Source organism: Anabrus simplex, chromosome 10, assembly GCF_040414725.1.
Source record: "Anabrus simplex isolate iqAnaSimp1 chromosome 10, ASM4041472v1, whole genome shotgun sequence".
NCBI classification, from domain to species: domain Eukaryota; kingdom Metazoa; phylum Arthropoda; class Insecta; order Orthoptera; family Tettigoniidae; genus Anabrus; species Anabrus simplex.
Genome location: NC_090274.1, coordinates 51,466,950 through 51,484,540, shown reverse-complemented (window position 1 = coordinate 51,484,540; position 17,591 = coordinate 51,466,950). Strand labels below are relative to the sequence as shown.

General features: G+C 36.8%; 1 protein-coding gene across 1 annotated transcript in view; it reads right to left on the bottom strand.

Annotated features, from left to right (window-relative positions):
• Window positions 1-16,356, bottom strand: part of LOC136881804 (uncharacterized) — a 57,712-nt gene extending 41,356 nt beyond the window's left edge. Inside the window, exons 1-4 of the mRNA XM_068229556.1 lie at window positions 16,277-16,356; window positions 7,383-7,506; window positions 1,216-1,338; window positions 82-204 (exon numbers count right to left, since the gene is read on the bottom strand). Coding sequence (XP_068085657.1) covers window positions 82-204; window positions 1,216-1,338; window positions 7,383-7,448 — 312 coding nt within the window. The 5' untranslated portion in view covers window positions 7,449-7,506; window positions 16,277-16,356. The remainder of the gene's footprint in view (window positions 1-81; window positions 205-1,215; window positions 1,339-7,382; window positions 7,507-16,276) is intronic.
• Between the last annotated feature and the right edge of the window lie 1,235 nt (window positions 16,357-17,591).

The following is a 17,591-nucleotide window of genomic DNA, read 5'->3' as shown; positions in this document are numbered from 1 at the left end:
TAGTTTAGTTTAATAATGTTTTATTTTACCTGGCAAGATTAAGGCCTTCAGGCCTTCTCTTCCATTTAACCAGGCACTTACCACAATGATGCCATCTTCAGTTTCTGAATCGAATGCATTATTCTCAACCTTGGGAACAATCAAAGTCCGAGGTTCAATCTTGACAATATTGACACTATCAGCAGTGTCATTTATACACGAATCCTAGGAAATAAAGAAATGAAATGTAATTAGTAATTTCAGCTCATTTACACTTCAAGATGCTGGATTAGGGCTCATATTTAATACTATATTACTTTACACTAATTATATTGAATACAAATTAAATTAAAAATAATACAAGAGTGATGAGCAATGAGATTAAATTAAGATGAATTAAATTAGATATAATAAAAGAAAAATTCTTATAACTAATATCCTACATGTAAGTACATAAAATTTAATAACATTTGAAAAACAAAATGGTTTGGAATTTTAAAATAATGTTCTACCAGGGCAAGCATGGCAAGAGAATGGTTGTGAGTAGCAGCATCAAGTTTACAGATGATGGTAAGGAATTCTTAAATTGATTGCTGGTCAGGGAATTTCACACAGTCTTTATGTACCAAGGAGGCAGGCTCTATGTAGCTCGGTACACCAGTCAGTACTTAGAAAATTTCACCATCAGAGAAGTCAATAGTACACATTTTTTGATTCAATGCATTTTGTGACTTTGAAATTTTAGTCTTGCATTCTCATTCAGCTAAAGTAATCATACGGAAATCATTTACTACAACTATTCCAATTCTTAGGACATGCTATACATGTTCACTATTCTTTTTTTACCAAACCAGTTTTGCAATGTCAGTAGCATTAATTTTGTTCAGTAGCTGGGGAATGGTACAGCAATCTCCCTACTATTTTCTCTTAGGCATGTAAGATGTTATGTCAAAAGTGTGCAAGTATGTGTTCAATTGTAGTTCTGAAATTAGGAACAGCATTCCCTTTTCCCCAAAAGTCACATCATCCTGGAAAAGCATGCAACCATGAAGCTTTTCCCCAGCTATCTTGAACTTCTACAGGAAATGGACATACTCTAACCTACACAGAATTTATTCCAGTTGAAAAAAATTATGTGAAAAAAGGATGACGATAAACTACACCATAAAAAATATATATTTTATTTGGAAAAAAGGGAAGAAAGTGGTGGATTCTTATTGTTATAAGTATTCTTACCACAATGATGCCATCTTCAACCTCTGAACCCAATGCATTATTCTCAACCTTTGGAACAATCAAAGTCTGAGGTTCACTCTTGACAATATTGACACTATCAGCAGTGTCATTTATGCATGAAACCTGGGAAATAAAGAAAATAAATGTAATTAGTAATTTCAGCTAAATTACATTTCAAGATGCTGGAATAGGACTCAAAACTAGTATTGAACATGGCTGTCATATTCAAACTGCTAAAGTAATTATAACAATGTTAAGTTTGCTATTTGTCCTAAAAAATATGTGACATGCCCTGAATTTTAGCTTACCAAAAGGTGTCTCACCTGAATTTATAATTCCTTAGAAATGGCTCAAAATTTTACTATTACTGGAAAAAATATTAAAGCTCCTCTCTGAGCACCTCAATTAGAAGATATTTTTTTAAATATAAGAAATTCCCAAATTCTATAAAAAAGTTGTACAGAGGTACAGAAGTGAGGAGAAATATCTTGTTATCACAGTCAGCACAGAGTTTGTGATTTGCATCCATCACAAAAACTATATTCTTCCTTTCTGTGTGACTGATTCTAACATTCTACATGTACGATGGATATATGCATTGATCGTTTCTAAACAAAATGCAAAAGAAATTACATTCATATATTTATTCGTGTGCCTTCTATGGTTTTTTAAAGGGTGACATTTATGCTGCTACCCCAATTGGGATTTAAATGCCTGTCAGAAAACATGATAATTCTGGCTGGGCAGCTACCCTTTAATGGGGAAAGGCATAGGGTTAAAGACAGGGCAAACGCACACACCCACACATACAGAGGATACTTACACTCTCTGCTACCGAGGACATTCACGGACACACACACACACACACACACTCTGCTACTGAAGATACACACGCACGTACGCGCACACACTCTCACGTACATACACTAACAGGTCCGTGGATGCTTACCTACTTACCTCTTTAATAGGCCGTGGATGGGCTCGAACAGACTAAAACAGCCTGAAGCTGAACTTGTGCCAAATAGAGTAAGGGGAGGAACGGGAATGGAAAGAACCCAGAACCCATCCCAGCAAATGAAAGAATGGGGTAAAAAATATGGGGGTTTAGTGATAAACATAAGGCAAAAAAAAAAAAAAAAAAAAAATAGATGAAAAGAAAATGAATAGGAACAAATGTTACTCCCTGAGGTTTACGTCAGGTGTCTATCTCATACATCCAATTGATCCCAAGAGGCTCATCAAACACAAATAAAACATGGGCACATTCGCCTCTTACAATGCCAGACATCTCCCAACGTACAGTTGGATTGCCCTCACCTTATTTCGTATGCGTGACATATGACGCGTCGCTCCCCACAGTGAAATAAAAAAAATGCACATACTCGAAAGGAACTTCACAGACATCAAAAACATTAGATACATCCAGATCACGACTCAAATATCTCCGCGTATAAGAACGAGCATCAATATCTATATCATCACCCGAGATGCGATTCATCACAACAATCCCCCATTTCAAATACGCAGCATCTCAAAGAACAAAAGAAAGGTAAAAGGTGGTTGCCATAGTTACGAGGCGAGTAAAGACTGTGAGAAATGGAGAATACTATTAATCAGGCAGACAGACAGTACAACCACACATACACACGCACCATAGAGACCCAAGAGAAGTGTACGTAAATCAGAATAATCAGTATGTCCAGACACATAACGATTATACAGTAATCCGCATAGCAAGACATGTGCTTTCATGGACTCATAAGCTCAATACAAGATGCGTAAGAATGATAAAGGATCGCCGTATCGAGGCAAGGCATATCCCAACTTAAATCACCGCAACATCATCATAACCAGCAGGCCCACAACATATCCATATTGCCTCGCCATGGACAAACATGAATACAAGTCATAGCGTCAAAACACAGCATCACACATCCAGAGCTCGGCCATGAAAGAAATCGACGAGTGATAAAAAGTAGTAGGTCTCAAGCATATCATCACATGCACGCAAAACAATCACACAACTGACCAATATCATCCTCCATCCTCACAGGTTTATATGACACGAAAAATAGAGCACACAAAAAACCAATGGAAACCTACAGTAAAATGAAACGTGAAATTAGCAGAAAAATATATAACTAATATGACCACACAACCATAGCAAGCCAAGAAATGGAAATTACCTGAATAAACGGGCGGAGTGCAGTGCCTTTAGGTAGTCGCAAAAAAGGCGACTCAAAGGAAGAGTCGGGCAATTGAGTGGATAAATCCATGGCATGAAAAGTAAACGACACAAGTAAAATATTTCACATCTCAAGATGCTCATTGTTTTATAGACCGCCATGTTGGCTTCACCGACTAACGATCTTATTCCAAAAGAAGGCGAGCACAAGACTCTTAGGAGACACTTCGGCTGATGGCCGGAAGCGCTCTCTGTCAAGGAGAAAACAAGTCATACGTCACGTCCAGGGAAAAGATCGACAAAAATGTCGATAGGGGTCAAAGAATGTGGTATGTTCTAAGAAGTGCGTCACCAAGGCAAACTTGGTTCGGCACACAGGACATGTGTAGCATTTTATGATTAACTCATTATTCTTTATTAACGAAGATTTCATGTTCTGATAATTATGACTGGCACTTAAAGGCGTGATGTAAATGTGACAATTTGCAACCGTATAAAATAAATCCAGTTTAATGTTTTTTGCACATTATCCTCAAATATTGCCATCATTTATATGTTTCTGATATTATAAGTATCAGTTGTGAAGAACTGAGTGAGTGGTAATGAGGTTTGGGTCATGTAGCTCTAAACTTATATTTGCGAGATAGTGGGTTCGAAGCTCATTGTTGGCAGCCCTGAAGATCGTTTTACATGGTTTTCTATTTTAAAACCAGGCAAATGCTGGGGTTGAACAATACTTAAGGCTACAATCGCTACAACTATTGTCTCATTGCTGCCATAAGACATTGCAAATTTTAAAAAATTGCAAAATAGACGATGAGTTTGTCTCAGCAAAATGTCTTGAATTGTTATTTTACTGACATTGCAACCCTACAATATCTACAAAATCTACAAAATGATGTTCCACTATATCTTGTTACTTAAAAGATGTGGATATTTTTACTTTTCTGTACTCCTGCAAAAAAATTAGTCAAATGTATGAATAACTTTATTACAGTCTGATACATGCAATAAACATGTACAGATTTGATGGGAGTGAATGCTGCTGCCATTAAAAGGTCATTATATAATTATGAGGTAACAATTCATTAACACAATTATGTAATTACTGTCTGTAGAAGGAAATTGTGTCAGTTACTAGTCATAGTATTTCTTATTTCAAGTAAAGTTAATTGCAGTTATTTGCAAATACTTACCTTGTAATGTTGGCTGCCTATAGAGCGAGGCATATAATTTGCTGTCTACACAAGGGACTTCCTTTGAGCGAAGGTTTACACATGAAACACATCTCCTTTTAAGGTAATCTTTCTATACATGGTAGAGAAAGTTTAAAACTTTTATCGTTCCTTGCAATAGTGCTGATACATTTTCACTTTTGGGGTATTGTAATTGCACAATTAAATAAACCATATTTATACAAGGAGAAATACTACATTACCATTTTGTAAATGATTAGTTATACATCATCAGTATCAACAAGAATAGGGTGATAGCTTGGACAGTACCTATTTCTTTGTGTTTCCGATCTGTATGTGCATCAGATTTCACTCTGATGTTCAAAAAGTAGGGAGCCAAACAATCACAATTATTGAGGTAATTTCTATTTTAAGCCATTTAAAACTCATTTAGTTTCCAAGGGTGAAGCCTGCTTCCTAATATCAGCTACCAGTATCTGATCAATTCTTGGTCAAGAGGAAAAGGAGGCATTCTCACCAGAGATTTTAAAATTTAAACAGTAAGTGCATACCAACGAGCTAGAATAACATAGAGGGGTTGTATGCCTGACATCAGTACTCCTTGCAGAGGAAAGTTCATAAAGGGCAGCCATGTTTCAAATTGCCAAAACATACAAAATTAATTTCATTTTTGTCTGTGTTGATAATAAATGGCGTACGGCTTATAGTGCCGGGATGTGTCAGAGGACTTCGGCTCGCCAGGTGGAGGTCTTTTGATTTGACTCCCGTAGGCGACCTGCGCGTTGTGATGAGGATGAAATGAAGATGAGGACGACACATACAGCCAGACCCCGTGCCAGGGGAATTAACCAATTATGGTTAAAATTCCTGGGACCCCTGTGACCAAAGGCCAGCATGCTAACTATTTTGCCATGGAGCCGGACGTCTGTGTTTGATGATTTATCACTATTAACAGGGATGAGAAGGTCCAACTATTCAATACTATATAAAATATGTTAAAATTATTTATACCGAGCTCGATAGCTGCAGTCACTTACGTGCGGCCAGTATCCAGTATTCGGGGGATAGTAAGTTTGAAACCCACTGTCGGCAGCCCTGAAGATGGTTTTCCATGGTTTCCCATTTTCACACCAGGCAAATGCTGGGGCTGTACCTTAATTAAGGCCACGGCCGCTTCCTTCCCACTCCTAGACCTTTCCTGTCCCATTGTCACCATAAGACCTATCCGTGTCGGTGCAACGTAAAGCAAATAGCAAAAAATATTATTTATTGCAGATCGAGACTAATTTTGACACATCTAACTCCTCTAGTAGTAGCTTGGTATACATAAAAAGCATAAACTCAGAGAACTATGTATTTCTTAGATTAATAATAATGTTATTGCCTTTACATCCCACTATCTATGGTTTTTGGAGATGCCAAAGTATTGGAATTTAGTCTCGCATGAGTTATTCTATATGCCAGTAAATCTTGTGACAATAGGCTGATGTATTTTTGCACCTTTGAATACCACTGGACTGAGATATCCTAGATTGCAAGACATGTAAAACCATCGGTCATCAGAACACAGAACAGAGAACAAAACTTAGATCGATTGTGTGAGGAGAGAGCAAGAGGGAAAATGACAGCACATCCATGTTCTGTTATAAACAAATACTCATTATTTCTTGTAACAGTGAATGACCTCCAGAATGGTATTCCTGAGTTGATGGCCATCGAAAGCGATATGCAACATAAATGAACCAAACTAGACTATCACCCCGATGTGTCTCATACAACGAAGGCAGGATAGGGTCAACTCAAGAAGGACATATCAAACTCCTCTAGTAGTAGCTTTGAAAAACATCTGAGTTGATGCTTTTTACTGTGTTCCAAGCATTATTCTAGGAAGAATACTAATGAAATATAGATAAAAAAATGCAATTAACAATTTACAACAATGCTGTGTTCAGGAAGGACAGGTGCAGTATGTTAGAAGATTTCAACCACAGCACTGGCACCAATATCTTTAATATAATTTTGACATTTGTACAAGTTTGACTTAGCAATAGTATGAGAAATATTAAACCTAGAGTTGTTAAATAGGAGGGCAGTCATACGTCAGAAGAATTTCTTCTGTTAAGCTATTGATATTGGTTTTAACCATCCCCTAACTTCTTTTATGGCTGTAAGCATAATATTGAAGTGTTGGAAGTTTGTCTCAATAAAGTTCTTTTATGTTCTGGTAAATCTACCATTATAGTCTCGCATATTTGAATATTTTCAAATACCACCAGTCTGAGCTGGGATCGATCATGCAACTAGAAATTGGAAAGCCAGTGCTCTACAGTCTGAATTTCATACAATGGCATTTTTCCTGTGAAATTGAAGAGTCACTGAACTGAAAGCCACACACTCAGGAGAGTACAATGAACTGCAGTGAATGTCATAAGAGACACAACAAAGAAAGCCTGTGAGATTCACACTTCTAAAAAAAATTCCATTGAAATTCAGCATTTAAAGTAGACTTTTGCTTAGGATTTGCTACATAGAGAGCAAAAGGGAACAAGAGTGGCATACCTGGAAATTTTTCATTTCCAGCATTTATATAATCATGTCAATCATTTAATCAATTCAATTCAATTTGATATTAATTTTAAAACATTTAAACCTTAGAAATAAACAGCAATATACCCATACATTTTCAGAACAATAATCTAAGACAAGAATTATGTAATCAGTCAAACTTATTTGACTGTAAAGGCTAAACTTCTTATCCCTATAAAGTTATATGGAATGATACGTACAAGTGATGTATTTGTTGTTTCTTCAAGCCAGACTGGCTCCTTCTTGATCTCAACTTCTTCATCCATTTCACACAAAAGTATTCAAATGATGCTCCATTTCCAAATTATCCCCACTGACCTTGCACTGAAACATTATGGAGAAATGTATATCGTTGTTGTTGTTGTTGTTGTTGTTATTGTTTAGGTGAACAGTTCATTGGCTAACCAAGCAAACAAGCTGATAGTCTTACATTCCTTATGATATTCTGATCACTGTCATGGAACCTCAATATTTATGTTGATTTTTAACACCTTCGCTACCAGCTACCTGACCAGCTTAACACTTCTGTGGCCCGACCCTTTTTAAAAGGTCGCCTACATGACTGCTCAGTTCTACATTACTGCATATTAAAGAAATCATTATTGAAAAGCCATATTTACAAAAGACATAACATTGTTTTTCTCACTGGTTTTGTTTACACTTGTACGTACATCAAATATTGGAGCTGACCGATGTTAGAAAGGAAACTCGGTCATTGTTCCCATCTAGATTACTATTCACTCTTCCAGTGCCTTAACTATGCAATTAATCACACTCACTTTCACGATCTGAAGCTATCAGATCATCATCTATCATTACTGTGCAAAATATCACATTTCTTCTTCTGGAATCACTCTTATTACTTCAAAATTTAATCATTTGAATCTTTGTCTACTACACAACCATTGTCACTTGCAGTTTCAATCAGTCTGAAAAGTGCCAAAATAAACTTGTAAACAATGAGTAAATGAACACAAAGGGAGGGTTGTGCAGTGTCAAGAGAATTGAGTCATCTAACGGAAGGAAAGAAAATTTCTAAGTGGAACTCTTCTGGTCTCCGAAAACACAAGCACTTTGGAGCACGCTCCACTGAACGAATGCTAAATGATTTTACTCCTCTATGGGGTACAGAAGATACCATGCTTAGACAACCATACTCCTCTACGAAAGTGAAGGTGGTAAATACACTTTGCCCATAAAGGGGCATAAATTTCCTTCTTTGACTAGAAAAAAAAAAGATTGAAGGAATAACTTATATGAAAGAACAGTGATCAAGTGTAGATAGTAAAGTTGCTTACAGAATAATTACATTGTAGTTGGAGTAAAGCAAAAAATAATAAAAAGACCACTATGTACATCAGAGGCATGACATAAGTTCAGTCAGGTAGAACCAACGTGAGAAATTTCAACGAATAGTTCCAAGGTCCATAGAGTAAAAGATACCATATCACAAATTTACAACACTCATTGAGAATACCAAAGACACACTATACGATGCGCGACAGGTGAACAGTCTGAACGGATGTGGAAGACAAGGAAAAAAAGTGAAAAGAGAACAAGAATGAAATTTCAGCTATCGATGGATTGGGCCTGGAACATGTACTCCACACAAATGAAGTGGAGGTAGAATAAAACCATAGTGGATGAGTAGGACTCATATGAATATAATTTGAAGTACAGTTCTAAAAGATCAAGATAAAATGGAAAGAATTATTTTCTCGTATTTTAGGTGATGGATTCAGATTAAGTCATCACGATACAAAATAGCAGTTGTCATCACCAACATGCTGGAATGACCAGGCTAGGTCTTTCCTCTCAGTTGAGCACCATATCACAGAAGATCTAGGAGAATGTTAACAAAATTTTTACCATTTCCAGAGGAGGAAATGTGATGTACTCGATTGTGCAAGAGGGGAGGTAAAACATTCCAGAAAGAAGTAGAATGATGATGATGCAATAACAGTATATATATATGGGAGTGAACGGAATCTCAAGTCTGGGACATAATGCGAAACAAGAAGAAAGCTGGAGAGATAATTATAGAAGATTAGTGACAGAATGCAAGGATACAAGGATAACATTACACAGTCACTGCAGAAAATGACTACAGTTGCAAAATAAATTCAAACAGTGGAAAGCAACGACTTGCTGGAAGAAAAAGAATTACTACTCACGACTGTTCAAATATCAAGTGACTTAAAAACATGTACTATGGTACATTATATTTACATTTAATTTACAAGATTACTCTAACACATTTATTATTAGGGCATTGATTATTACTCGCGGTGTCTATAACATCGGGCCAAATGTTATTAAATATCCTACACGTCTAAGTCAAATCAAACATAATTTAATTAATCTGTGACTGAATTCAATTGAGGCCACTTGTCTGATCTTATTCAACCGACAGAAAAATATCCATTAAGCGAAAGAAGTCCACTGGAATAAAAATATGATGCGGCCAGTATCCAGTATTCGGGAGATAGTAGGTTCGAATCCCACTGTCGGCAGCCCTGAAAATGGTTTTCCGTGGTTTCCCATTTTCACACCAGGCAAATGCTGGGGCTGTACCTTAATTAAGGCCATGGCCGCTTCCTTCCCACTCCTAGCCCTTTCCTGTCCCATCGTCGCCGTAAGACCTATCTGTGTCGGTGCGACGTAAAACAACTAGCAACAAATGAATGTAATGAAGTTCCTATTTTACTGGACATTTTACTCGACATTATTCTTAACAGGATCCTGTATGTTGAGCATAATCTAAACTGAGTTAATGTACTGACATGTTACTCCAGCAATACTTGCTAAATGGTGTTTGAATATGTTACATTACAATACCATAACTATGGCACAGAGACTAACTGTTTCAAAATCCACACGTCAATGTGCAACAGGAAATGAACACTTTAAATTGCTGAAAATGAGTATAATTAAACACTCAACTCATTCATTTATTAAATATGATACATGCATACATTCATACATTCATACATTCATTCATACATACATACATATATACATCATCATTATAGACCATTATGCCTTTCAGTGTTCAGTCAGCAAGCCTCTATGAATTTACTAAATGTTGCCACAATCCTCTATTTGCAACTAGTGCTGTGGCCTCATTTAGTTATAGTTATCTTTAAATTGTTAGAAACTGAATCTAACTATCACCGGGCGAGTTGGCCGTGCGCGTAGAGGCGCGCGGCTGTGAGCTTGCATCCGGGAGATAGTAGGTTCGAATCCCACTGAAGATGGTTTTCCGTGGTTTCCCATTTTCACACCAGGCAAATGCTGGGGCTGTACCTTAATTAACGCCACGGCCGCTTCCTTCCAACTCCTAGGCCTTTCCTATCCCATCGTCGCCATAAGACCTATCTGTGTCGGTGCGACGTAAAGCCCCTAGGAAAAAAAAAAAAAAATCTAACTATCGTCATCTTAGTCTCCCTCTACTTCTCTTACCCTCCATAACAAAGTCCACCGAGCTCGATAAGCTCACCTGCATACACCCAGCGTCTCTGGGTAGGGTCTGACACATCCCACTCTGACGAGTCTAGTGTCAGACCTAAGACGAAACGCTGGTTAATAGAGCAAACGCCTGAAAAGCCTTACCTCTGATATGTTCTCGATAGCTGCAGTCACTTAAGTGCGGCCAGTATCCAATAATCAGGAGATAGCGGGTTCGAGCCCCACTGTCGGCAGCCCTGAAGATGGTTTTCTGTGGTTTCCCATTTTTACACCAGGCAAATGCTGGGGCTGTACCTTAATTAAGGCCATGGCCGCTTCCTTCCCACTACTAGGCCTTTCCTATCCCATCGTCGCCATAAGACCTGTCTGTGTCAGTGCAACGTAAAGCAAATAGCAATAACAAAGTCCATTATTCTTCTAGGTAACCTAGCCTCCTCCTTTTGCCTCACATGACCCCACCACCAAAGCAAGTTTATGAGAACAGCTTCATCCATCGAGTTCATTCCTAACTTAGCCATTGTCTCCTCATTCCAACTACCCTCCTGCCATTGTTCCCACATGTTTGTACTAGCAATCATTCTCCCTACTTTCATGTCTGTTACTTCTAACTTATGAATATGATATCCTGAGTCCACCCAGCCTTTGCTCCCATACAGCAAAGTAGGTCTGAAGACAGACCGATGTAAAGATGGTTTTGTCTGCAAGCTGACTTCCTTCTTACAGAATACTCTTGATCACAACTGCGAGCTCACTGCATTAGCTTTACTACACCTTGATTCAGTGTCACTATATTACCATACTGGGAGAACACACATCCTAAATACTTGAAATTATCTACCTGTTCCAGCTTTGAATCACCAATATGACATTCAGTTCGGTTGAATTTCTTACTGACTGACAGCAATTTAGTCATAAAATCAATTTTGTATTTTAAAAATTTTCCACCTTGTATTTTCTTATTACTTTAGAAATTTTACATTATTGTTAATTTCATAAATGGGACATGTTTCACCTTTATATTATGCACATCATCAGCCAGTTTCTTACCTCAAAATCATGGAAATATCATCAGGATCCTGTTTATATTATGCCTTAAAATATCATGAAAGTTATTTAATATGTGCTTCTGCGTTACAATAGGTGTTCACATTTGATTGGTTAAGGGCGGCTTATAGGATTATGTATATTCATAGAGTGAAATACTGAAATCGAATATAACGTTATTGGAATAACAATAAAATATTTTAAATTTTAAACTGTTCAACAACTTTGGCAAGTTTATGCACTTAGTCTTTTTGTCCACCTGTATTTTTGTTTCATATTTGAACACGTACTCTTAAATACAATTTTAATTGAAATTGGATGTTCTTTAACTAAGTTATTAATCTGGTTAAATGTCTAGTAAATTTTGTTGGCTTGTAGAATACACCTTTTAATAACTCACAAACTTAGTTATTAGTTTATTTTACAATGTTAATGGTATTTAAGTATGATAGTAAACTATGTTGTGTGCAATAGTATTCCTGATGAAAAGCCCTACCCCAGACTCTGCCTTTACCTTTTTTTACATTTCTCTCTTCCTCGTTATTTCCCCTTACTCAAATATAACTTACTCCTAGTACATCCAGAGGTATCCACTTTGCTGACTCAGCCATTTCTACTTCTTTTCTTCCACAAGCCCCATTAATAAGCTCCCGATCAAATTCCATTTAGTTCTCCAAGTTGTTTCCAAGGAGTCCTTCACCTGGCCAATGGGAGTGGGACTCCGTTACTCCCATAGATCCGAGGCTTGCTTAAAATGTTCTGAGCTCGGTAAATTCATGAAGCAGGATGCTACCTTACTTACACATAATCCAAGTAAGGATCTCTCCTCTAATGGGTTGGGGACCAGCATGGATTGTATAGCACTAATATATAAGTAATAATAATAATAACGTAAATGTTTCCACCTTTTCAATACAATATATTCACAAAATTACAAAATTATACGGTACTAGTTTCGACCCATCTAGGGGTCATCATCAGCCGTATTGGAGCAAAGATCATTTGTGGCGAAATCCTAAGACAATATTATTTTAAAGAATAACAAGTGAAATGAGATGTTATGATAATAGTTAATAATACAAGGAATATACATACTAAGAGGTTTTTAACAAAGAATAAAGTATAAATGGGGTGTTGTAAAAATTATAATCATGGAAATCATTAAGTTCTTGTATTGAAATGAAATATGGCTTAGGAAGAGGGCTTAAGGTGGGGCTGAAGGGTGCGGGAGAAAGTGTAAATGTCTTGGAAAAGTACCTTTGATTAAATTTAGGATTGAGTTTCGCCACAAATGATCTTTGCTCCAATACGGCTGATGATGACCCCTAGATGGGTCGAAACTAGTACCGTATAATTTTGTAATTTTGTGAATATATTGTATTGAAAAGGTGGAAACATTTACGTTATTATTATTATTACTTATATATTATTCTCAGTTCAATACGGACCAAAAACATGAAATTCATAACCATTGTATAGCACTAGCCGCCAGAGCGCAAGCAAGGCCATGACTCAGAATATGTCTGAGATGCCCACTCCCATTCCGTAGCAAATGGTATCCTGACTCTCAAGACCACTTAATAGGCCACTCAGTCGTTGCCCATGGTTCATGAACTAGGACATGACTACAGTAACCCACACATTGAACCATATTAAATATGATTAATAACATTATTAAAATGATAATGAGTTTAATTCACTTACAATTATTATCATTTAGTAATATTTTGCCATTCTTGGAAATAAAAGGAAATATAAATCAAGATGACAGTCTAAATTACAATCAACATCAGACCCAGATGACCTCGCTCAAAAACCATATTAATCACCCAAAAGTAAATATCACTCAAAATATATTTTAATCACATTAATTCAATATTTGGGTCCATGATTATTATTTTAATTATTATTAGCATCAAACATCACACCTTTAAATGACAATAACAGATGAGATCTCGATTGATATCACTCATGACTACAAGTCACTTTATGGAAGAAATAGGCAAACCAGTCTACTGTCAAAGTTATAAATTTCATAGTTGGTTCCGTATTGAGTAAGGACTATACGTAAAAATAAATACAAATTTATGATCACCTTCTCAATACTTTACAATCAAGTGATGTTTAAAAAAGCATAACAATGTGATGTTGCAAGATACTAGTTTCGGTCCTATAAGGACCATCATCAGCCTAGCCTAGATACAATGTAAAAATCATATACCTAAAACAGAGTAGCGTGGAAAGATGAAAGACGGAATGAAAGGGTGGGAAAGTGGTGGAAAGATATACATACATAAGATATTGTTAAATGAAGTATGACAAAGCTATGTTAAAAAGTGAGAAAAAAAATCTTATGTAAACGTCTCGTTAAAATTAATCATAAGATAAAAAGAAGGCATTGGTTGACAATCATTCTTATGTTTCACACTTAAAAATCGAATAAAGTCTGAAGTAAATGAAATCCAGTGTTTCTGATAAGTTCTAAAATTCAAATGTGCAACATGGGACAGGAAAGGGCTAGGAGTGGGAAGGAAGCGGCCATGGCCTTAATTAAGGTACAGCTCCAGCATTTGCCTGGTGTGAAAATGGGAAACCACGGAAAACCATTTTCAGGGCTGCCGACAGTGGGGTTCGAACCTACTATCTCCCGAATACTGGCCGCACTTAAGCGACTGCAGCTATCGAGCTCGGTATTGTTCAAATTTGAAAAAGGTAGCCTAATTTATATTTTCACAATCTATTGAGCACTAGGATGTATTTCAATATTACTGACACAAGGGCATGGTGAAGGATTAAAAAGGTTTCTTTTTTTTTTCTTTTTTTTTTTTTTTTTGCTATTTGCTTTACGTCATACCGATATAGATAGGTCTTATGGCGCCATGGGACAGGAATGGCAAGGAAGCGGCCATGGCCTTAATTATGGTACAGCCCCAGCATTTGCCTGGTGTGAAAATGGAAAACCACAGAAAACCATATTCAGGGCTGCCGACAGTGGGATTCGAACCCACTATCTCCCGGGTGCGAGCTCAGAGTGGCGTGCCCCTAACCGCACGGCCAACTCGCCCTATGATTAAAAAGATTAAGGAGAAATGTTGCAAGTTTGCATTTTTTTTTGTTTGCAAAAGCCCTTCAAAACTAACTGAAATAGCAGTATGCTGCTTTAAACAAACTCTAAGTAAATGATTATTTGAACTACTGGTACATAGTTCTTTATTAAAAATTGCAAACTTTTTTTAGTATGTGGGGAAGGTCTGTAAGACGTACCGTATGCAAGTGTTCAAAAGTTACATATCATTAACTCTTGTAGTTTTTAATAATTTTGCTTGGTGTGAAAATGGGAAAACAAAGAAAACCATCTTTGGGGCTGCCGACAGCGGGGTTCGAACCCATTATCTCCCGAATGCAAGCTCACAGGTACGCGATCCTAAGCGCACGGCCTATCTCATAACTATCTGGGCGATTGTTGCATTCCACATGGTAGTTTATTTGAATTCCAGCGCTGAATGATCGCATGGCCGGACTAGTCCATAATGAAGGAGATTTTTGGAGAATTTTTTTTTTTTTTTTTTTTTTTTTTTTGCGTGGTTTCGAAGACGCGGATGTGGATACTATCTGCGCACTTTTTAGCGATAGCGGTCGACCTCGGCAATCTTCGAGATTCGTACTGGCAATCTTAGAAACACAAACTATGAATCGCTTATGCATCGCTGTGCGACGTCTGGCGTATACTTTACGTACTAGTACTGTTGTTATTTACACAGCAAAGCCAAACTATAGAATTCTCTCTAGGAATAAGATTCTCATCGAGAAATGTTATATAATGTTATATAATATGTGTGTGACACAGTTGTTGGCTTAAAATAACAAAGATTTAGAAAATTCATATCGATCGATCACATTATGGTTTCATTCCAGATTTCATTTCCATTCCGTTGGCAGTACTAACGGAACCGGAAGCGCTCCCTCCTTACTCCTCAAACCCGTACACAAATCTATCGCTAAAAAGTGCGCAGATAGTACTTAATGGTTAATGAAATGAAACTACATAAAGTATAACTAAAAATCAAGTGCGTACACGAAAAACCAAATGCTTATTAATAAAGTATGAAGTTCAGGCATTTCTTTTGCATAGAATAAGCAGACAAACAAGCACTTAAAATTCAGGAAATGGGCACTTAAAAATGACGAAAACGGACACTAAAATAATAAAAGTGGTTTAATGTAGGCTGCTAGATTACGCATCTGCATCACATTTTCGTACGTAATCTTACACTGCAGACCCGGCAAATCAATCGACCTGTCAGCGTATGGAGCGAGAAATTCAGTAAAGATTTGTATAATACGGAAATATAATTTGTGCAAATGTATTTTTTTATCTATTAAATAAATTAATGAAATTGTTCTCTTTATTAATACAGTACACTGGAATAATATTTTATGTCCTCCGATTCATTTTTTGACGTGTAAATAATATTATAAAATATCCATGACAACTAAGAAAAGGCAAAACAAGGCATTAAACTTTCAGGTAACCAACGGAAGCTAAAATAGGTAAAACAGGCAAAATAGCAATTGGTCCTACCGTTTCCATATGATGCTAATCTGTTTATCCCTAATGCGACACTTTGATACAGCCACGCAAACGAAAAAAGGCATTTTGCCTTTCTGGGCTCATATCAACATTACGCAATAACATACCTGCCACTTCGAAAACAAACCAGATATAGGGAATATTTTAATTGGAATTAATAATGATTAGGGTACTCTTCGCGTATATCAATACCATCCTGGGTCGTTACCTTAACTAAATGTAATCTCTATACTTCAGCGAAAGAAGTTATGATACCATTCATCTGAGGCAAGTGTGGCAACAAATGTAGAAAAACAAAATTGTACATATGTTGCAAACTTCGCTAATATCTCATATTTAAAGTAACTAACCAAGGCAATACGAGTATTGATAAGGAATATATCTTTACGGTAAAGATACACAATAGCTTTTCAAAGGAATACACAATACATCGGCTTGACAAACATCGTAAGACCGACCGAAGTCTTCCCTATTCACAGCCTGCAGCAAAAATTAATCGAGTTGACATTGTGACTTCTTCTCGTTCTCCTTCTTAGTTTTTTGGACTTCGCACAGCGCCAAATCAACTCACTACCGGACGTTTATCTTTGCATTATTGGTAGACGGAAGTGTACAGTTCAGTTCACTGTTTTAAGGGGGAGTTAGGTTAGTGGTACATACTAAGGTTATGAATTAGTGACATTTTACATGATAAGCATATAGGCTATTAGTAAAATTTATTTCCGAAGGGAATACAGAGTGTTAGATCTTCATGCTAGTGTGATCTATCACAGCAGTTTACTCACACACAAAAGTAGATCAGATCAAGAATAAAGGATCATGCTATCAATAATTACTTTTGTTGTAGTTCATATTTTATGTTACATTCGGTGAAAAATTTAGTTGAGTTCCGTGATGAGAAGTGACAGGTGATATATAAAACAAAGAACGTTTACTGGCAACGGAAAACCGAAAAACGTTTTCTTTTAAATGCATTTTCTTGTACTTGTATTTATTACACTGAAATATTGTGATTTACAGTGCTTACATTATTTCCATATATGAACAAAATTGCTGCCTGTTATGTTTTAGTGAAACTGGTGTTCCGGCATACAGGTATGATATAAAGTGTTTCTGCCTGCTGTTATTTCTTGATGGATACAGTACTTTTGCATCCATCTCTTGGCACAGGCCAGAGTAAAGTGTAGCTTCCACCTAAGTGCCAGTCAACATCCATGGCTGTGACAATATGGAAGTTGCTGGGGTATGGGTAGTGCTGAGTAATGACGTTCAGAGCATGACTAGTGCATCTGAGTGTTATGAAAGG